General features: G+C 41.4%; 1 protein-coding gene across 4 annotated transcripts in view; it reads left to right on the top strand.

Moving 5' to 3' along the window:
• shank3a (SH3 and multiple ankyrin repeat domains 3a) overlaps positions 1–22,804 on the top strand; it is a 225,956-nt gene extending 203,152 nt beyond the window's left edge. For all 4 annotated transcript variants that reach the window (XM_040025475.1, XM_040025476.1, XM_040025478.1 and 1 more), the window contains 10 exons: positions 1,673–1,755; positions 2,843–2,967; positions 3,221–3,356; positions 7,156–7,236; positions 7,421–7,444; positions 7,809–7,936; positions 8,142–8,247; positions 8,860–9,386; positions 9,484–11,579; positions 17,797–22,804. In XM_040025475.1, coding sequence (XP_039881409.1) covers positions 1,673–1,755; positions 2,843–2,967; positions 3,221–3,356; positions 7,156–7,236; positions 7,421–7,444; positions 7,809–7,936; positions 8,142–8,247; positions 8,860–9,386; positions 9,484–11,579; positions 17,797–18,361 — 3,871 coding nt within the window. In that variant the 3' untranslated portion in view covers positions 18,362–22,804. The remainder of the gene's footprint in view (positions 1–1,672; positions 1,756–2,842; positions 2,968–3,220; positions 3,357–7,155; positions 7,237–7,420; positions 7,445–7,808; positions 7,937–8,141; positions 8,248–8,859; positions 9,387–9,483; positions 11,580–17,796) is intronic.
• Positions 22,805–23,299: the final 495 nt, after the last annotated feature.

Below are 23,299 nucleotides of genomic sequence, written 5' to 3' on the forward strand. Positions count from 1 at the left end.
ACGTTTTTGTTTTAGAATGGGTGCTAACTATAACTAAACATAGTTCTGTTTCTGTTCAGAGGCTCTGAAGTACAAATTAAAGTTCCTTGAAGTCAGTAAAGTACCAGTTGCACACGAAGGACACACACTTGAGTTATACTTGAGTTTCTTCATCCGAGCTATTGTCTGCAGAATATTAGAATTGCAAATGTCAAAGGACAGGTCTATTTTGAGGAAACATTTACCGTTGATATGTGAAAAGTGAGTATTTTTTCTTTATCGAGTTATGTAGGCGGGTAGATGTTCTGAACAAGGACAGCGAGCACATTGCATTAATGCAGTATTTTGTGTCATAGAGCAGAGATGGAAGCATACCAGATAAAAGGGTTTGGACTGAAGCAAAGTATCTTAGTGGTGCTTAACCAACTCATTTTCCTGTGCATAATAATTAGTGCATAAGTGGTTTCATATCTCTTTATGAAACCAAATCTTTGACCTCCTTCCTGCAGAAAGGTTTGTTATGGTTCTCCTGGCTCCAGCAGCAGGAGCTCTGGGTAAGTCTGAGAAAGTGGAGTGTAACTAAGCTAATGACTCTGCAGCCACCCACTGAGTTGCAACCTGAACCACAGCCCTTTCTATATCTGCATCTTCTGTCAGGAAAGATGAATGATACTGCTGAAACTTTCAAAATTCTGTAAAGCTAATAGATTTTGTAAAGGCATTCAGGGTGTAAAGTGTGAGCAGTCCCCCTCAGTCTATGCTGTTAAAAGAATGGAACATTTATTAGATTTATTAGATTTGAGTTAAGGAATATTGCATTATTCAGGCCACCTTTCTTCAATTTTCCTTTCTATTAAAAATTTTATGTTACCGTTTATCATAAGGCATGATTAAAATATCTTTTAGTTAACTCCCTTCCTTCATTTCACATCTTTGGGCATCAGAAATTTTGATTTAATCCTCACACAACAATCCATACTGCAGATATTTGCTTTGCTGCTTTACTAACTCTACTTTCTGCTCACAGGCTTTAAAAACATATGCATGAGCACCTCAGCTTAACACCGCCTACCTGCTTTCACCACTGAACACTCAGAAAAATCAGACAGTTATGAACTGCTCACTTACTGTTTCCACTGTCATTAGTCAAGCCACAGTATTACATCTGAGCCAGCTCTGTCAGTTTCTTTCACAAAGTCCCTCAACACACTCCACAGCTGCAGTCTCATCTGAAGGATCAGCTAGAAGATTGATTCACTCTTAGGTTTTATCCCATAGATACTTCAATCATGAGGACTTTCTCTCACCTGCTCATTCTCTAGCGCACTTTTTCATGTTCTGTCTTTCTACTTGTGAGTGTGTTTGTGTGTGTGTGTCTTGCTTTCTTTCTTAAAATGCTAGTGCGGCACCTGGGAAACCTGAGCTGTGGTGTCTTGCTTGGCTTTTAACTTGATTGAGAGAGGAAGTACATGTACACGTGTGTGCGCGTGTGGTTTTGTGTGCGTGTATGTGTGTGTGTGTTTGTGTGTGCGTGCCTCCCCCTCCACCTCCACCTCCACCTCCTCCCTCTTCTCAACTCCCACCGACCGACCCGCTTTACTCCCCTGCCCTTTCTCTCGCCCCTCTCTCTTTGTGTCCGTGTGAGGAGGATGTTGGATTCATACCTGCTATCCCCCTGCTCCTCTCTTCACAGTGACTATATCATAGAGGAGAAGAATGCTGTTTTACAGAAGAAAGAAAATGAGGGCTTTGGCTTTGTCCTGCGGGGAGCCAAAGGTGAGCGATGCACATACAGATACACGCCAGTGCCATTCACAAGGTTTTCAAGGTGTGCGAGTGTTTTGGTCTGAGAAGTAGCTTGTTGATCTGAGTCACTGACTACGGCTCAGTCAGTATTGTTACCGTGTGAGTCAACAACACAACCAGCTTTGGTCAACACTCAGTTTGTGTACTCAGTTGCACTCAGGTTTCTGGGTATGTGTTTGTGCGAATGCATGTGGCCCCTTTGGTGGTGTCATCCTTGGCTGAGCTGTCATCTAGCTGTCCCATCTGTTCCCTGCACATGGCGTTGAGTTTTAGTAGAGAAACACTCTACACTCTCTCTCTCCTCCTCTCTCCTCTTTGTCTCTTCTTGTTTTTGTTCCTCTTCGCTCTCCTCCACCTCCTTCACATCCTTCCTGTTCATTATCCTCTCAAAATATTATCATACCTTCTGCACTTTAACCGAAATCGGCTCTCTACTCATCTCCATCACCGCAAATTCGTTTTACTCACGCACGTGCCAGCTCCCTCCCTGCTCGGCATGGTTACCATGGTAACCCCTTTCAGACACCTTGCCGGGAGTCTTAGTGTGCTTTACTGCTCCATCACTCACTACCGTGGGTCTTGGCTCGCCCGTCTCTCTCTTTCAGTCGGTCTTTTACTCCTCACTACCCTTAAACACACACACTGCAGTTCACTTAGTGGTCCTCTGAGAGCTCTCATGTGTCAGTGATTTAGCTGGATTCACTCCAACATTAAATGGAGTACATGAAAGCCCGCTCACTTTACGAAATATTCTTAAGTATTGCATGTCTGCTTTTTAGTCATGCTGTAATAATTATGTTTGTATGGAACTATAAGCTTCAGTAATACTGTTTAGATGCAGCAGAACTAAACTCAGTGCTAATGCGTTCATTAAATAAATTGGTTAAGAGAAATTTTAATTATTGTTGCGATTATTGCTTGAGAGGAAAATAAAGGAGCATTTGGAGCATGTGATACATGATCTGTTATAACTTTCCAGTGAAGCAAAAGGAAGCTATAAATACTTCTTTATTTGACGACGTGGGTTTAAAACTTTTTAAAAACTATTTCTTCCCAGCTGAGACGCCCATTGAGGAGTTCACTCCCACCCCGGCGTTCCCTGCCCTTCAGTATCTGGAGTCTGTTGACGTGGAAGGAGTGGCCTGGAGGGCCGGTCTAAGGACAGGGGACTTCCTCATTGAGGTGATAAAAATTGCCTCATTATTCATCTTGATTTGTATACATTTCACTCCTGAAAGAAGTGTAAATGTCCATAGATCCAGATGAAAATGCAAAGTAAATGTGTGGTTTAATCGTGTAAATTTCCCTCTGTAACTGAATATAGTGCTTTAACTATGCTTTTATCAGTATAAAAGCAAAAAATTAAAATAAAACAGGAACTAAGTTGTATGTTTCTTGCTTCCTGTTCTGTCTTTGTGGGTGCATTTTCTCTCAGGTAAATGGGGTGAATGTTGTGAAGGTGGGTCATAAGCAGGTGGTATCCTTGATCCGCCAAGGGGGCAACAGACTGCTGATGAAGGTGGTTTCAGTCACTCGCAAACCAGAGACTGAGGAAGTTGTTCGCAAGAAAGGTACATACTTATTTGTACTCAGCAAAATCATAACACAGTAGTAGGCATTTTATAAACATTACTAGTAAATTAATCAGTTGTGCTGGAATGTGTGAGAAAACACGACCTTACGCATTCTCAGGAACTGTTTTGGTCACTTGAAACAATTCTGTTAAGTCTTGGGTATGTATCAAGGACAAACGCTTTCATCTGTTCCTTTCAGTTGGAGAATAAAGTGGACAACTAAAAAATTTTGCTCTTATTGTTTTGGGATCAAGAGTTGAGAGCGTGGGGGAGTTGTAGCTTTCTACAATGAATATGCAAAATGTATTCACACGTTGGCTCAGATATATCTAGGCCATTAATGCAACAATGGACGGATTTTTAAGCTTATTCATAAATTTACAACATATTCTACATGGCTTGATTACATTAGATTGCCCTTCGAGATATTTTATGTGGTATGTGAAGCTCCTGTTGCGATGTTTGTTATTTGTAAATTAATTTTATCAGGTAATGGAGACATGTATGTTGATTTTTGTGTACAGAGGGAGATACGTGTGTATTGTCTGGGTAATTTCTACCACGTTTCCCTGCTGTAAATTCATGTAGTTTCCATGTCAACCACAGCTCAGATTACTCAGCTCCCACACAGTCCTGGCACAATGACCTCAGAATTGTGTACACTGCAGCGTGTCCGTCTGTGTGTGTGCTTTTATGCATGGTAGAGTGGTGTGTGCACGTCCTTTGTGATTTTTGAGATACAGACAGTGATAAATGAGTTTGACCTAGTTTCACTAGGACAGTACTGTATCAACTTAATTCTGCTACTCAGGGCTTAATGGTCTCTTAATCTCTCTTTCTTCCTCTTTCTGTCTTTCTTGCCTTAATATCATTTCTCATGCTTGTCGCTTTTAAATAAACCCAGTCTCTTAGTATCATTCATTCATGTAGAAGTCAAATTAGCATGTTTTGACCCCAGAAAGGTCCACTTATTAGCCTTTTTTTTTAACCTTTCAACTTCCCATCATGGTGCCATTTTGCCGATTGACTACACCAATCGTAATTTAATTAAAGTAAAAGTTGAAGGTTTTGGAAATCTTTTGTACTTCCTGGTGTCAGTTGATTAAAAAAGACACTACCTCTCTTATTCTTGTCTCTAATGAGAGGCTACAGTCTTTGCACGCAATTCAACACAAAGATAAAGTCTGCCACTAAAATCTCACTATTTAACATGCCGATGACAAAAACACAATCCATGCAAAAACTGAAATGTAAAAATAGCAGTTTTTCTTTTTTTGTAGGTTTTGTGAGCATCCTCTTTGATTCTGAAGAAAATACTGGGGCAGTGCCATTTACACCTGCAATTTCAATTCACTTTTATTTATATAGTGCCCATTCAAAACAACACTTTGTATTGTAGGATAAAAACACAACAGTATTAGAGAGAAAACCCCAACAGTTAGACTACCTGCTGTGAACAAGCACTGGGCAACAGTGGGAAGAAAAAACTCCCTTTTAACAAGAAGAAAACTCGGGCAGAACCAGGATGATTGTGTTGGAAGCTTAGGGGGAAGAGAACAGAGCAGAGGGAGAGAGGATAAAAGACACACTATAGGAGAGAGCCAGAGTTGAATAATTACTAATTCTGCTTTAAATGTCTGAATAAATTAGTGGTGCATAAACACATGGTGAGTGAAAAGAGCTGAGTGAACAAGAAACTCAGACAGGTATGAAAAGGTTTTATACTTGGGCTACACTTGGGCTTTTGCTGATAGCACTAACTATGCTAAGCTAGGCTAATTTGCTGGTGCACAAATGTAAATATAATATTGATCATTTAATTTTACTCTTAGACTCAAATGAAAAGGATTTTCCCGAGATGGTGTTAATTTTTTTTAATGTAACTTGTTATTATTTGCTTTGTTTTGGGGTTGTTTTTGTTTTTGGCATCCCCATCATGCGTTTGGCACTTTGTTAATATTTTATAAATATTTAATTAATGAAATTGTTAAGTGAGACCGCATGACTGCAAGGATTTGGGATTAATGTGGGTTGCAGAGGGGCTTGCACACCAATTTTTCCAAAGCTGCTTTACTGTGGCCAACGTTAAAGCTTTCTTACCTCTGCTTATGTCAAAGCTTCTAAGGCCAGATATTTAGTAGGTGAGAGAGAAAGTAGACAGTAAAGATAATCACTGGTAAGATTCCTTTATTGTCAACTGAAGAAAAAATGTGGAGACAGATTGAAATGATGAGACAGACAGTGCAAACAGCTATAGAGTAGATGGGGTGTATCTGGCGTTTCATGGGCGGGAATGAAATTCTTCATTCCTTTTTCAAACTTCTCTTAAATGCCTTTTTTTTGCACCCTAATCAATATTGAACACCCCCTCCTGCTGCTCATATCCTCCAGTGGGACTTGGTGTGCTGCACCTTTACACAAACGCACAGAAACATGCAGACACACACGGACCCGCGAGCGAACACACATTCTCTGCACCATGCGTGGCCTCACTACTGCCACCGTTGCCATGGTGACTACACTGCATGTTTGAATTAAGCATTACATTACAGCAAAAGCAACTCTCTCTCCCTCTGAGTCTGTCTCTGTTCCTCTCTCTTTCGCAGTCCTCCTCCATCTCCTCTGCTCCCTGCTCCTGTACCAGAATGTGCAGGCTTGTGAGGAAATGAAGATGTTTGATAAGGACAGTACCCAGGATGGCGTATGTACACTAGATCTGCGGCTGCTGGCGGCAGCGATGATAGTTATGCTCTAGTAAGGCATTGAGGCAACTGTGGGATTTGGAGATCTATCGCGCTACAGTGGTGCATTGAGTGGAGTGTTGGCTGGTCTATCTCAGATAGCGTGAGCTCATCTAGTTCTGTCGTGTGGTATTGTTGGGAAACTTGGTTATAGCATGTAGAGAATGCAGCTATATGTGGTTTCACTGTCAGACTGCATGGCATTGGTGTTGTTACTGCAGGTTTAACATGATTTTAAAATCAGTTGCTGCGTTGTTTTTTAGATTACGTTCATTTCAGTGCTTAGTCTAACCTATTTTTAGTCCCATAACTCTATAGTTTGTTTTTGAAGCTAAGATTTGGTAGATATGATTTACTGCTTTGACTGGGACGGTTGCCCTGTGTGTATAGTAGGATTGGGAGGCTCCCACAAGCTGTGGGATATAAAGTCTGCGGTGCATCGTTTTCCTTAGCTGTTGAATTTACTATCATCTCTTCATCTGTCAGCCCACATGTCATTATGTGCACCCTCAAGGAATTTTCTCTGGGGGAGGATATGCATGTTTGTATAAGCTGGTTCATTAATGTGTGCCTCTGTCTGATACACATCTGCTAAATTCTAGGCAGGCAGCATATTAAAAGTAAGATGGACGACTTTCTCCCTCTCCTTTCCACACATTTCTTACTTTTTCTGCCTATTGTGGCGGACAAACTCTATTGTTCTTTGTTTACTGGGAGGACTGACCTGTACATTTCCACCCAATGGGCTCCTCAACAGAGAGGAATTCTTGCAGCACAGAGACTAAAAAACTAAAAGTCTTGAAGACAGACTGATACATTTATAAGTCATCTGACAAACAGATAGCAAAATATGAAGAAGCTGGGCTCCAACCGTAGCGTGAACAAGGTCCTGACTAAGTGTGAAGCATCCAGTTCAACCGAATTTGACCAAATCAAATCAGTGAGGACAGGATGGGCTGGCCGTCTCGGGGATGCCAGGAGGGCACTGAGCCGCAAAGCCAAAGGATTTTCATCCCCCTCAAGTTCATCCTCAACTCCATGCCTTTTCTCCACAGCGCCGCCACCACCCAAGAGAGCTCCCAGCACCACCCTGACACTGCGCTCTAAGTCCATGACCGCTGAGCTGGAGGAACTAGGTGAGTGCCAAATAAGTGGTATGCTAACTCGACACTCTTTTTTTTCCCCTCCTTTTCTGTCATATTTCTGCTTTGGCTTTGTCATTAAAACTTGGTGTGTCTCCTAACTTTTAGAATAGTCACTTCTGTTGGCTTGTTCTTGTCATTTTCCCTCCTCTGCTGACGCTATCTTTTTCCCACCAAGCTTCTGCTCGGAGAAGAAGAGGAGGTGAGTCTGAGACAAGAAATTGACACCTCTTTGGACGTCACAAAGATGATTTATCAATGATGTGTCAATTTAAGAACCGCTTATTAGAGCAGATGAGCAGAGCAGAAGAACACATGAGCCATGTGGACAGTCTACACTTTTCTGTCACTTATCGCTTCTTTCTTTCGTTCTTTTTTTTCCTTTTTCCTGTATTTTATTGAGACAGGGTAGTGATTTTGTACAGTACCACAGAGCATGACCCCACACATATAGCTACATCTTAGAGGTGCCTTTGTATTCTTTATGGCGATATCAACATTTGGAATAGATGCCACAGCGTTTTTATGTCTCAGTATTTAGTTCTGGCCAATTTTCTTCTTAACAGAAAGACTAGATGAGATGTTGGCATCACAGGAGTCTATGTTGCGTTCTCAGCCCTCTGAGGCAGATTACAGAGCAGCCACTGTCAAACAACGGCCCACCAGCAGGAGAATAACCCCAGCAGAGATCAGTGTGAGTGCACCTACACACAGCACATTGGCAGACAGCATATGCTGCTCTGCTGGCATACATACAAACTCAGCGCACATACAAAAATACCTGGCCAACACGACATGCACTGCTGCGCACATTTATGCATATTCTTTGAATTAACCTATAGGAGTCATGGTGTGCTTTCAAGATTTTAAGATACTTTTCTTGTTTTTTTTTCATGCAGTCACTGTTTGAGAGACAAGGGATGACTCTACATGGAGGTCTCCATCCAGGGATTGAGAGAGGTCACATACAACTACCAAAGGGCATGTCCAGGACCAAATCTTTTGGTAAAGCAATCACCCATCCTGTACATATTCAAATAAGGTGAATGATAGTGTAATTGTACCTAAAGTAGAGACTAGAATTTGAGGAAGCTTCATTGTGTTTTCATAATTTGTTTCAGGAGAACGACTAGGCAATACTGAGACTGAAGCTCGTTGTTAAGTCGTAATGTGCCATGTCAAAACTTGACTGATTAACAAATGTTGTCAGTTGACAGTGTGGGATATATAATTACTTGGCATTGACTGTTGAAAATTTGTAAATATGAATACTGGATACTGGAACAGATTTAGAAAGCAGTTGTTCAAGTAGCACAGAGCTTGTTTCAAAGTAGCTTAACATATATATTATTAATACGCAACTGTATTATTAAACATTATGGTTTTTGTAAGTATACTCATTAAATGAATCCTATGTGAGTCAAAAATAGAACTGTATGTTTTATTAAACTACTTTAATAATCGTGTTTTTTGACACCTGATACATATTATCTATGTAAGTAAACAAATTTACAGATGGATGCAGTACATTTTTTTATGTGGACCAGCTTGGCACTTTTTCAAGAGCTTGTTTATCACCAGATGATCTGTGCTCTTTGCTCTCTTTACCGTCATCAGGTGCCACTGAGGAGGATCGGCTGTCTGCTCTTGTAGGCGAGCACCGTTTTCCCCGCAGTTCCTCTATGACAGACAGCCTCCGAGACCACTCGCAACCCCACCCTATCCCTCCCCCTCCACAAACGGCACCTCCTCCTCCTCCTTACTATCTAGACACTGGTCCTCCCCCAGCTTTCTGCCCCCCTCCACCTCCATCGAGAACACAGAGTCAGGGCCATGAGCCTGCAGGACGTTCGAGCTTCAAGCCGTCCTCCTTGGACCTGCCTTACGAGGCCGCTCAGCGGCAGGCCACACACATTGAGAGACAGAAGAAAGCACGCTCCATGATCATTCTGCAGGATTCTTCTCATTTACCTGTTGAACCTACAGAAATTCCACGTCCTTCTGCTGCTACTCCACCTGAGCGAATCAAAAGGAAAGGTCGGGTTATTGACAACCCTTACGCAAACGTGGGTCAGTTTAGCATTGGACTGTACACACCTACCAAGCCCCAAAGAAAGAAGAGTCCTCTGGTGAAACAGCTACAGGTAGGTGGAATGTTATCGATGCTATCTGATTTTGTTGCTTTCATTTGAATGTAAAAAAAAAAGAAGGAACCTGATTTTTTTGGTCTCTACACTGCAGGTGGAAGATGCACAAGAAAAAGCTAGTTTGGCCTTAGCTGCTGCCCACTCGCGAGAGAGCTCACCCTCAGGACGACACCCACTTACCTACGGGCACACACACACCAGCCGTGCAGACTACTACCAGCAGCAGCTGATGGCTGAGCGAGAGCGTATGCGTGTTCAAGGAGAGATGATGTTTCAGGGCAAGGGCCCCTTTGCCGCTGCAATTGCTGGAGCTGTAAAGGATCGTGAGCGTCGCCTAGAAGAACGGAGGAAATCCACTGTCTTCCTTTCTGTTGGGACCATGGAGGGGGCATCTACCACCAGCTCTGATTCCCCCTCTCTGACTCAGTCTCACTCCATCGATGAACGGATGCTGACACGAGAGCTGGGACAGCTGCCTCCCCCTGCCTTGGCTCTGAGCCCCTCACCTAGTGGGACCACCTTTATCCATCCACTTACAGGAAAGCCTCTGGACCCCAATTCACCACTGGCTCTTGCGCTGGCCGCAAGGGAGAGGGCACTGACCTCCCAGAGCCAGTCCCCTACTAGCAGCCCAGAGCCTCGGACTAAACAAGAGCAATTAGGCCAGGGTGTAATATTCATTGACACTCAGACCAAAGAGTCTCCACATGGGGAAGGGGCAGCTACATCTCCCCCTTTTTCACCTAAAAGCGCCAAGGTAGCGGGTTTCGGGGTTGGATCCTCCGCAGCATCAATTTTATCCCCGCAGCCCACCAAGCCACAGTGGGCTGCATCTTCGTCACCTGTATCATTCCGGCAGGAGATGGAGGCCAGGATAGAGGAAAGGAAGGAAGAGAAGAGGTTAGAGGATAAAAAGAGTATGTTGATCAGTATTATGGATACATCACAGCAGAAGACAGCAGGGCTAATCATGGTCCATGCCACCAGTAATGGGCAGGCTGTTGGAGTGGATTCAGAACAAGAGCAGACACCTGCCCCAGCCTCCATGGAGCCCAGCAAATCACCAAGTCCACGCGCTAAATCCCCCAGTCCCAGTGTCGCCCAGCCCCAGACCCAGCTCCAAGCTCAGCGTTCTGCCAGTCCAGTCCAAGAGAAGGGTCTGGCTCAGGGAAGCTCAGAGGAGGATGTGGATCCGTACACAGTAACCCTTCCCCCTGCCATGTTATCCTCCAGCGATGAGGAAACACGAGAGGAGCTACGTAAGATTGGAGTTGTTCCGCCACCAGATGAGTTTGCTAATGGGCTACTGGCACAGGCACAAGGGGCGCCAGTGTCTCCAGCTAAGCCTGCTGTGTCTCCCGCCACCCCCGCAACACCAACGCCACAAACGCCCTCAACCCTAGCAACGCCAGCTGTGACCCCCACTCAGCCTGCTCAACCCCTGCCTCCACCCAGTGCAGCAGCTGTCTCAGGGAAGCCCTCTGACCCTCTGGAGCCCCCACCGGTGGGTGAGTCTGGCTCTGCGGCTGACTCAGGCGTGGAGGAAGCTGACACGCGCAGCTCCAGCGAGAGAGAGCGAGACCACCATCTCGAGACCACCAGCACCGTCTCCACGGTTTCCAGCATGTCCACATTGTCCTCAGAAAGCGGCGAGCCTGCCGACACACACACCACGCACACCTCCTATGCCGACGGGCAGACATTTGTGCTCGACAAGCCGCCAGTGCCTCCTAAGCCCCGACTAAAATCCCAGATAGGAGGCAGTAAAGGCCCCGTCACTTTCAGGGACCCTCTGCTGAAGCAGAGCTCTGACAGCGAGCTGCTATCACAGCAGCAGGCTGCTGCCCTGGCTGCTGCTGCAGCTGGAGGAGCTGGACTCCCCCCAGGTGGTTCAGCCTCAGTTACTGGTCTAGCCCCCACCAAGCCACGCTACCTCTTCCAGAGGAGGTCCAAGCTATGGGGAGACCCAGTGGAGCCCCGTGGCCCAGGAGTGGGGCTAGGTATTGGGAGTTTGGGAAATCTTGGTGGGCTGGGACTGGGGCTGGGTGCAGATGAGGGAGCAAAACCATCTGTTATGGGAGAGCTCAGTTCACGACTACAGCAGCTAAATAAAGACACCAGATCACTAGGAGAGGAACCTCTGGGAGCATCACTTGATCCAGGAAGGAAGTCACCTGTGGCAGGTGCCAGGTAAGACACGATCTCATAAAGTAAGAGAACAAAGGGTTTTAATAAAAAAAACAAATCCTTTTAAGTTTCATTCTTATCCTTTCTTTATGTAGTGGTAGAATAAAAAAAGATCAAGCATTGTGTGTTTTTGATTTATTTAAATTACTTCTTGACACTGAGTTAATTATTTTCTCTAGTTTATCAGCATTTTTATTATATCACTTTATTTGCACCAGTGTCTGTTGTTATCTTCCATTGTGCATTCTTTTTATAAGCTAGTACATTTCTGTTTAAGTTGTTGTGATGGTAAATAGTAATGATATCAGAGGTCACTACCATTGTTGGTGCTAGTTTCCCTGACAATATTAGTGGAACAGCATAGTTAATATATCCTATAACATTAGCAGGTCATGTTTTGGTCTTTAACATCCATAAGAAGAAGACTTCTCACATAGCAGCAGCTGTCTCAGGGTTAACTGAAGCACACTGGTGTTTTTGTCTGATATCTGTGGGTTTCTTTTTTCACACCTTACCTGAAAGTACAATGAAATCCTTTATATTTCTGCAGATGTGAGGACACCGAAGAGAGTAAACCTTAAGGTTATAGACTCTAGGGTAAACCAAAGCTTTTTTTAAAATATATTTTACATAACGAGCCTATCAGCCCATTGAAGGAGAACAGTACTTATATACATCTTTTTTTTCATTAATATTCTTTGTACTGTTATTTGTTACCTTGTTTGCATCAGCTGATTCCTTCACTGACACTTGTACAGTCCCTCAAGAATCATTAAAAAAGACAATTGAAGTATTACTACACCACAATGTTTTTCAAGAAATGATTGTTTTTAGAGATACAGTACAGTAGTACTACAGTTGATGGCTCCTTGTTTCCATAGTTACAGCTGTACTCCTTTGCTTCCTGTTAAGTGTTCTGTGTTGGTAAGAGTAGACGGTAGCAGTTGATAAGCTAGTGGTGTGTGTGTGTGTGTGTGTGTATATGTGTGTGAGTGTGTGTAGTAGATTATCCGTTGGTGCAAACAAGGTAACGGGGCTTGGAGGCACGTACTTCCTGAAAGCTTCTCCTCATCTCTTGCACAGTCTCACTTCTGGGTTCTAACCTATGACCCTGCTAGTAGCTCCCCTTCCAGTGTTTCCCAAAGCCTTTGTTCAAATAGTGCATAATACATCCTCATATACACTGCTCTTTGCGGTCATCGCTGATAATAATTGATAAGACAAGAGACTTTATCATCAGTGATAACCTCAAAGGTTCAAGGATGTATTTTAACAAGTATTTGAACCTGTCTGAACTATAATGGTGTGTGCCATGTTGAAATCCATCCACTCACAATCTCAGCATTAACAAGGCTGTTAATGCCGAGATTACCAGACAGAGTCTGACCCCGTCAAAAGTCTTCAAGAGTCATGTTGTCATAAGTGGTGGGATCTTCTCTTTTGATTTCCTCCAGTATAAAGCAACCGGCTTCAGACTGGTTGTATTTTTGTGGCTTGACAGGCTGGTAGTTAACATCTGAGGTTAGAAGGACAGATGGTATCTTTATTGGCTGCCCACTGAAGTGCTACTCATTTAATACAATTGACAGGACGTGATGTTAAATGCATTGTCATGGAGTCGTGGATCTGTCTCAGCCTTACAAAGAGCTCTGTGGTTTGTGATCACTTTTTTAGATGCAGTTGAGTTGGATTTTCTTTCACAGCCTTCTTTCAGCTTCTCTGATTTTTTTTCTTGTATCATATTCTCTCTATGTGAATATTGGGAATGGAAGAAGTTGCTTCCACCATACTTCACTGCTGCTAAGAGGAGCTGAAAGATATGAACAGACGATATTACATTGACAAGATGTCAAAACATACTTTTCATAGTCTTCTCATCATGGTGACATCAGCGAAAGGACATGATCAACTTCACACACCAAAGCTTGTGCATCGCATTTTCATGTTTCCATCAACGAGTCAGTGGAATCAGTTACAGCGCTGACTGGGAAAGAACAATGAGAAAGTCTTTGTAGAACTAATCACCATAGAGCTACAAGTTAATGTCCATTCACAGAATTTAATCCTTACTGTTGCTCTAGACAAGTATAGTTTGATGTTCCAACCCCTTAATGCCTAGTATATCATATTTGATACATACATTTTTTGAGACTTCTACACAATCTGTGTTTTTTTCCCCTCAGAAAAACAAAATAAATTGTGCAATACATTTTAAAGAAATAGTTTTCAAAAAAAGGCCAGAGGTATGGTGGCCCTAAGGGGCCAAACGGACTGCAACTTAAGAAAACACCAGCAAAAAGAAAAATGCTGCAAAAGCACACAAAAGACAACGGAAATAGGAAAAAAGAAAACAGAAATAGGAAAAAACAGATCCAAAAGCACAAGGGAAGTGTTTCTGGGGAGACAATAGCCCGACGGACCAGTTGCAGGAACCAAAACATGCTAGGTAAGTGTGTTTTAATCTCATGATTCATATAATCCTGATGACGGATTTTTGGGCTAATAGACTAACACACTTACCTCTCATCTTTTCTTTCCTCACAAAACCGATAGATCCTCTACTTCTTTTAAGTGTCTCCCAGCACAATTCTCAGCATATTTTGGTTCCTGCAACTGGTCCGCCGGGTTATTGTCTCCCCAGAAACACTTCCCTTGTGCTTTTGGAAATCTGCTTTTTCCTATTTCCATTTTCGTTTTTCCTATTTTCGTTTTTCCTATTTCCGTTGTGTGTGCTTTTGCGTTTTTCTTAATGCTGGTGTTTTCTTAAGTTGCATTCCGTTTGGTCTCTCAGGGCCTCCGTACACATGTAGCAAATATGATACAAAACTACACAACTAAAATATGCAAATTAATATTGATTTTGTTAAAAATAATTTAAAAAAATGTGACTTTCGGGCAATTATTTAATGGTTCAGGGTTAAAGCAATGTGTCTTTACAGAGGAATTCATTACTGCTATTAGAAACAGAAATGTGCTGTCCTAATACTTTGGTGTCCTAAATCCCTGTTTGTACAAGACACTGGACTTTTGGATGACCATAAATTAAATATGAAGCTCGAATTATATCGAATACAACATATCAAGTAAGACCGGTTCAGACTGGATTCACACCTTCCTAATGTTATCCAAATGAAGAGATCACCACTATCTACATGCTGACAGTTGATTGCCCTTGGCTGTAAAAAAGATGACTGCGCACACCATTATTTCTCTCTCTCTCCCTCTCTGCCTCTGTGTCTCTTCACCTGCTATAGCATTTCATGTAGAGCATCAGCATCTCCGCACTCTTAATTGTCACATTCGTCCATCACTTACCCCATCCCCTCTGTGCCCCATTTAAACCCCTTCAAAAACTACACTGCTGAATTTTGTCTCCACCTTGTTCATGTGCTGTGTATCAGAGCTTTGGGTCACGTACAAAAGTGTGTTTCTCATTTCTGTTGTGCTTTTTGGTTTTCTTTCCTTTGTTTTTTTTTTATTTCTTTTTTAATGAAAGTTGCATAACTTTGTTTTGATTTTCAGTGTTTGTGTTGAGGATGGCCATGATCCTTGACTGTCTTGTATTTTAAACCATGATAAAACAGAATATGCTCCACCAAAACACACGTGCATTCACCGCTTATATACTGTGTTCTACATACAAATCCATGTTAAAAAAAAGATTATTTTCTTATATAAATGTATGTGAAACGAAGTACAAAAGCAGCTTTAAAAGTCAAGAGACATGTGCTGTCCTGTTGTGTTTCTTTATTTGTTCGTTTTTCTTTGTGCAGTGTTTGATATGTGAACAGTGTGCTCATTTCTCTCTCATGTAGCCCACTGGTCAGACCTTCAGGTGCTGAAACCCACTCTGCTGTCTTTGTCATGCTGACACGTAGAGCAACCCAAGCACAAAAATGCATTCATGCCCATCTACTGATGAACAGTCATACACTCACACAGTCACATACACCTATACATGTAGATGACGCACAGCAAAGACAGCGGAGCGGGCTGAGGCAGATTATAAGTCTGGTTGGCAGGCTGCGTCTCATTGAGTGATGCTAACATTCTCTCCCATTGCTCTCTCTCTGCTCACCTTGCATGCTCCGCCCTGCTGCTCTGATCTGATTGGTCTAGAACTGACTGTGCGCCCAGGAGGGCAGGACGACTGTGTAAGTGCGCATGGAGCTCATCTCATATCTGTCGGCTCCCCGTAGTCTGAACATTTTTCCAGCCCGAGTGCTGCTTAGCTACCGGTCTTTCATTACACTCTTTTACTCCAAATCTCACCCAATAAAAAAGTTTCAAAAACATGCAGGAGATGGAAAACGTGTGCCACACCTTCAGACATGTTAACGTGCATGAAAAAGACACCACTGTAGTAACTCAGTAGTTTAGTTTCTCCTATCAGTTTTTCCTTGCTTGCACAATGATAGCTAAAATTTCCTTAATTGTATCCATCCCTCTTTCTTACTGTTCTTGTTCTTATACTAACGTTCAGTCTCTAAGACTGTCACAAATTTATGCTTCTAATAACTTGACTTAACTAAAGGGTGATATATATATATGTTAAAAAAGGTGACTAGACTATTTAAACTATTATCCCATATCAGGTCACTATAAAAAAATAATAGTTATACCTCAGTGTTTACGTGAGTACGATCCTTCTTTCTCAGAGTTCCTAAATGCTAAACGTATTGCACTGAATTAAGTGTTAGCCAAGCTTCCAAGATCATTTACTCCTTTGATTAACAAGTAAATAATGCTAATTAGTGTTTAACAGCAATTCCCACCTGTTTCTTCACACAATGTAATTCGTGGTCATGAAATAGAATATTTACTGTATCCATTTTTTTGAGTGAGTCAAAATGTAACTAATGTGCAAGAGAGTTGAAAATCAAATTTAATATTCTACTTTTAGATCTGCCTTCTGCATCTAAATTTGGATGTGTGTGTGTGTGTGTGTGTGTGTGTGTGCGTTTGTTTCTACAGAATTTGTCACACATTAGAAAATGAATTCTGCTTTCAGGTTAGTGATATCAGCAGTTTCAGTGTAACACAATACATCTGTTTAAACACTGTATTTGTAATCTAATGTTGGTCACACTAACCTATTCAAGGATGCTTATAGTATGACTCAACAGCTTTAATTGAATTAATCATAGCAAAAACACGCTCATTAATGTCACAGGGACTAGGGGTTTTTATGGGTGTGAGTAAAAATTAGGGCTAGGGCTCTTATTTTGGAGAACTACCCTGTAGTCACTTGCATAGCTAGATGTTCTTAGTCTGACTAGTTTGATCTTTCTAACAGCCATTAACCTCTCTTCTGCACTAACCTACTTTAAAATGAATGACTGCTGTTTATATACATGCTGTGAAAGAGTATTTGCCCTCTTTCTGATTTCTTTTTTTTTTTTGACATATTTCTCGTACTTACATTTGTCAGATCATCAAACAAATTTTAATATTAGATAAACATAACTCAAATAAATACAAAAATGCAGTTTTAATATAATGATGTTATCGATTAAGGGAAAAAAGCTATCCAAAACTACCTGGCCCAATGGGGAAATACAATTGCCCACCTTGTTAAATCACAAATTCATTGTGACTAAATGTTTAGTTTCACTGGACATCCAAGCATGATTACTGCCACACCCTTGAATCAAGAAATCACTTAAATAGAACCTGTCTGGCAATATGAAGTAGGCTTTGAATGGCTAAAAACAAATAAAAAATGAATTTTGTAGTGGCCTATTCAAAGCTTTAATCCTACCAAGGTGCCTTAGCATGACCTTAAACAGGCTGTTCATGTTCAAAAACCCTCCAGTGTGGCTGAATTAAAATAGTTCTGCAAAGATGAGAGGATCAGGATTCCTCCACAGTGTAAAGACTCATTGCTCATGCTTGATTGCAATTGAGTGGCATAACTAGTTATTAGGTTTAGGTGGCAACATTTCACATTTGGATAAATTTTTTCCCTTAATAAATGTAATCATAATTTAAAAATGGCATTTTTTATTAACTCTGGTTTTCTTTGTCTAACATTAAAATGATCTGAAAAATGCAAGTGTGAGAAATATGCAAGAAAAACTGACTAAGAAATCAGGAATGGGGCAAATATTTTTTTACTGCACTCTATAACCCAAAGTGTCATTTTTTCTTCTTTATTTTATTTTCGTTAACAGAGTCTTCCTTATTCTTAAAGCCTTGTGCCTCTGTCTGTTTCCACCAGACTTTTCAGCAGCCTAGGTGAGCTCCACACCATCTCTCAAAGAAGTTATGGAACCACATACACCATCCGCCCTGGCAGTCGCTACCCCATCACCCGACGCACCCCTAGTCCAGGCTCACCTGATCGGGGCGACCCTCTTGGACGATTCTCAGGCTACGGCCTACCAACCTCACCAACCACACCGCCACAAACTATCCTCAAATCTTCGAGCCTCAGCCTACCCCAGGAGCCAAAGGAGGTCCGCTTTGTAATGAGGAGCTCCAGCGCCCGTTCCCGCTCTCGCTCTCCGTCCCCGTCACCTTCCCATTCACCTGGGTTAGGTTCACCACTTTTAGCTCTACGACCCTTTCACCAAAAACCCCTCCACCTCTGGAACAAGTATGATGTTGGAGACTGGTTGGAGAGCATCAACCTGGGGGAGCACAGAGCAGGGTTTCAGGAACATGAGATCGAAGGTTCTCACCTCCCTGCTCTAACCAAGGATGACTTTGCAGAGCTGGGAGTGACACGAGTCGGACACCGCATGAACATTGAGCGAGCACTGAAACAGCTGCTGGAGAGCTGACCCCTGCCCTGAGACACAGCCACAGATGGAGATCGGTGAAGACAGACAGAAGATTCGGGGGTTAAGGAAAATAAGCGATGCGATAGGGGCCGCTCCTCTTTTACTCCGGCTGCTTTTATGTTCGGCATCACAAATGTTGACCTGCAGCTCTTAGGCACACTCTGTTTCCATTCTGCATTAACACCCTGCACTTGGCAATGCACTGAAGAGGAGGAGTCGATACATTCATTTTTCTTCTTGCCCACCACCCTGCTTTTGTGGCCAATTAAATCAGGCCCAAAATGATATTTGGCGTTTTTATTTATTTATTTTTTGCTAAGACGAGCCAGACGAGCTCCAATTAGAACATTTGATTTGTGAAAGGTTCACTTGTTTCCTTAGTAACATCCCCACTTTCTCGCTCCCTCCTCTCCTTTCTACCTCCCCTCCCAAATAACCCCCCAGGTCCCTCTATTAGGCTGCTGAAAGCCTTCTTGCAGTTCGAGTAAAGGAGGAGGAGGAGGAGGCAGAATTTTTTGTTCCACACAGAAAGCTCAGTTGCCTTTCAAAAATATTTATACAGAGATCAACAGCAATGAACACAGTGCTACGGACACACAGCCCTGAAAAAGGTGTGTCTTCTGTATACGTGCTGTTTTTAAACCGAAGACTTTAGAGCCCAGAGTCGGAGCTCCACAAAGTAAACCGTGGGAGAAAACCCCCTCTGCCTTGGTACCCAGACTGTGCTATCTATTATATTTGGAGAATGTTTAACCAACACTCGTGGCTTTTTTTCATAATCAGTTTCTTTTTTTGGTTTTCCAAAGGGAATATTATATATAGGTATTATATAATATATACATATATATATATATGTATTTAAATATAGCTTTCAGGAGAAAAGACAATGTTGCAAAGAGGAAATATAATAAATTAATCTGCACCTGTTTTTTTGGTTTTTAGTATAGAAGGCAGAGAGAAATCTTTAAATCTATTCCACTAATAGTTTACTCATTTCTACCAATTATATACATACTTATATATATACGTACATATATATAAGTATTCTATATATATATATATTTGAAAGGAAAAAGTATATAAATATGGAAATGAAGTTTTTGTCATAGGTATCCAACTTTCCTTATGGTCACTCCTTTTTTGAACCGTAGCATGACGAGTTGCTTCATGTTTTTGACAAAGAGTTTGTTGTTTGTTTTTATTTTCTTACGGTCTTCCTTCATACTAAAGGGCATCCCGTAATGTGAGGCTGAGACCCCAGTTGACACCCATCCCTACTGCTTCAGCAACAGATCCCGCTGTCTGTGTATCCACAATAACACATCAAGGGCACCGGCCACCTATGTGCAAGCTGACTGGCTTTAAAGGGGCTCTTCATCTTATGCCTGTTTATCACTCAGGGATGGAAGTTTGGGGCACCAGCATGAAGAGGTTGCTTGCTGTTTTACTACTAGAAATTGAATTTTTCTTACACTTCAACAGTTAAACACCACCATAGTCTGTTAGAGAGCTAGTAAAGATTCCATCCCTGTCCCCGATAGTGTTACTTAGACCAGTTTGCACAAGGTCTGGTATCAATTTCCAAGCATGGAAACCTGGAGAAACAAGCTTTAACTGTTCAAATAATTTTTTAAAAAGAGCTAATAATTCTGTTCCTTTACCTGTATAACCAATAAAAACTTGCCATACAAGCTTAAATGAGCTTGATGTGTATGCCCTTCTGAAATGCCACTGCAGGGAATGTCTGTAGTTTCTCAGGCTGTGGGGATGGGAAAGCCTCTGCAAGGTCTTAAAGAAAATTCAGTATTTTACAACCTGACATTATTGCTGCTTTCCTCGATCTTTACCATTTTCTAAGTGAGTAAAATATCATAAACAGAGGGACAGCTACAACTCAAAACAATAAGGCGCAGGTTGTTTAAAAAAAACACTGAATTTTCCTTTAACAATACAAATCTACAATTGTACTCATGAGTAGCTTCTGCTGGCAGTGAGAAACAGTGAGTTTTATTCACACAACGAAATGCATTTTATAGCTTTTCTCTGACGGGAAGCCAGTAAATGTCTATTACCAGTAAAAAAAGTAAAACCTCTGTGCATCAGCAGAATCCAATCAGTATGCCAAGGCACTTACACCTGGCGAAAAAGTGCACGCATGTTTAGTTTCTTTTTCTCACAGTTTGTAAAAGCAGGTGGGGAATTTAACGGTGTATGTGGGTTGTAGGAATAGCACTCACTGCCTCGCTGTGACCTCACTGATTATTCTTTTGTTTTTGACGTAGATGTCACGTCCTCAGACTCATTTGAACACTTCTTTTTTTTTAATTGTTCTTATCAGTTCTTCTTTTGTCGTTTGATTTGTTACCCTCGGACACTGTGGGTAGATTTTGTAGCGTGTGGATCATGACTCATCTGAATTTTAGAGTGACTGAAAAAGAGCAGAAAAAAAAATCTCCTGTCCATTCTAAACATACTTACACTTGTAAAAAAATAAACAAACTACAAATATTTGCTTTTTTTAATCACAAGCAATGTATATATAATAGATTTCATATAAATTTTTGAAAAACAAAAAGTATATAGATCTATATATGAATGTTTGGCATATATGCATAGTTAACCACCTGTGAAAAAAAGGTGAGCAGATTTTATTCTTTCTATGAACTCTTGAACTTTTGAACTCTGAACTATGAACTAGGGGATGATTTGCACAAAACAAGGTGACAAGGTGCTAACATAAAAGCCACCCATCGTCCAAGAGCATGCGTGCATCTGGATTCCCTGAATCTCTCTGTGTGGTCGTTCTTCTTCACTGTGTGTATGGCAGTGTGTATGTGTGCAATCGCTTATTTGTTTCCATTTTTGTGCGTTTGTTTGGGATTGAAACAATGAGAATGCGTGTGACAGTGCAAGAGCGTGAGTGTGTGGTTAATTGTTAGGGTTTACATCACTGGAGTTGGTCCACTATAGCCTTACTGTATTACCATCAGATGTTGCCGGCAGTGGCTGTGTCACACAAACACACATGCTCACAAAACGCACACACACACACACACACACAAACATAAAAATGCACACATGCATTAATCTTCATTTCAAAACTCAACATCATCGTCCGGCATTCTTGTTTTGTACTAAGCGACGTCTTCATAAAGCGGACTGCTCGGCTCAAGAGCAACAAGACAGACTGAGATTACCACGTTATTGATGAACACGGTCACATTTTATATTGCAAGACAACCACAGCTCACCTTGTAACTGTGTAGGCACGGCTTATGCAGTATCACTGTTTTGTAAACCCATTCCCAGATGGCATTTGTGCTCTTTACCCTCCACTCTGTCTGGCAGCACTCCTCTTTCCTTTTTCAGACCTTCAGTTTCTGAGTTTTGGATATGCTATATGAAGTGATCCAGTGAGGAACAAACAACACAAAGGAAAAATGTGCCAAAAAGTAAATAAACTTTTCACTGTATATTTGTCTTTGCTTTAGGACTATCTTAGTTACAGCACTCTAAAGCTGTTAGATAATATGATAACATGGTGCCATCTCCTGGAAATCTTGAGAACAGATGTTTGTTAGATCCTTCTGTATTTTCCTGCAGCTGGAAGTACAGTCATTACTTTTATTTTTTGAAGAAGTAGTATATATATATATGTATGTATATATATATATATACACACACTCTCATATTAATTAATATCTGTATTATTAAATTATTGATTTAAATGAAATTTGGAGACAACTGCTTGATTTACTGTGATGAAGGGTGAACATATGCAGTCTGAAGTTTGACACAGCCTGGCCTGGTTAGGAGAATAAGTGCTGTACTAAATAACTGCTTGGACCGGTGGCTAAGATTACCACAGATACAGACTCAAAATGAGCAAAGTGTAACAGAAGTACACATCATTTGGTCAAATAATTTCCTTGAAGGATTATCTTTGTCTTATTTTGTAATCAACAAAGCACAATCTACATAGTATAGGGGCAGCAGCGTGACCTTTTTTAAAAACCCACTGGAGTCCAGTGACCAAATGGAACCAGTGATCTTATCATCAAAAGGGTTTTTTTTTTTCTTTCATTGTCAGTTTTCTCCTTGTTTGCACTGTGAAGTTTAGATTGGTGGATGTATCACTGCAACACCTCAGCCTTGTCTCACGGGTTAAGCTTCCCCTTATCGGCATCAAATGACCAGAAAACTCATCTGCAATTATTCTCCCTTTGCACACTTAAAAATATTCATATAAAAGTCCCTCTGTATTTTAATACACAAAATCCCGTGTACAAATATGAGTTAACCAGAAGCTACCTAGTATTCCTCATGCAGAGTAAGGGAGATAGTAAAGGTTGAGGCAAGATCTGAGATGTTGCCCAGGATATCTCCACCACAGAGATATATGTTTGTTATATTATGTAATAAATTTATAATTAAAACATGAAAGAGTTTGTCTACTTGTTTTGACTTCAGTCTCTTCAGTGGTTTATTGAACGGAAATACGACACAAAGGGTAAACATGCCATCATATCTACAGGATTTTGGACAATACTACTTTTACTTGTTTTGCACATCACCACAGTGGATCTTAAACAGCAAAACTATATAATATAGCCCCCCATTTTTTAGACACTCAAAAGTAAGATGATTTCCTACGATTGACAGTCAGTTTGATGCCAGATGAGGCTGTTCAGTATCAGGTCCAAGGATCATCAAAGCAATTGAAGGATCCCATAATTAGGCTGAAAAATGCAAAACAATAGCATAAGACAAAGAGCAAAAACTTAAGGAGGGGTCGGTCAAATCACCAACTTAATGGTACATTCTTAAAGGGAATAAATGTCTATTCAGTGACACTAAAAAGGCCCAAAAGATCACAGAAGACAACTAAAGTGGATGATTTCAGAATTCTTTCCTTGGTGGAAAAACCCTTAACATCTA

This window comes from Simochromis diagramma, unplaced genomic scaffold, assembly GCF_900408965.1.
Source record: "Simochromis diagramma unplaced genomic scaffold, fSimDia1.1 OVJJ01000293.1, whole genome shotgun sequence".
Lineage (NCBI taxonomy): Eukaryota > Metazoa > Chordata > Actinopteri > Cichliformes > Cichlidae > Simochromis > Simochromis diagramma.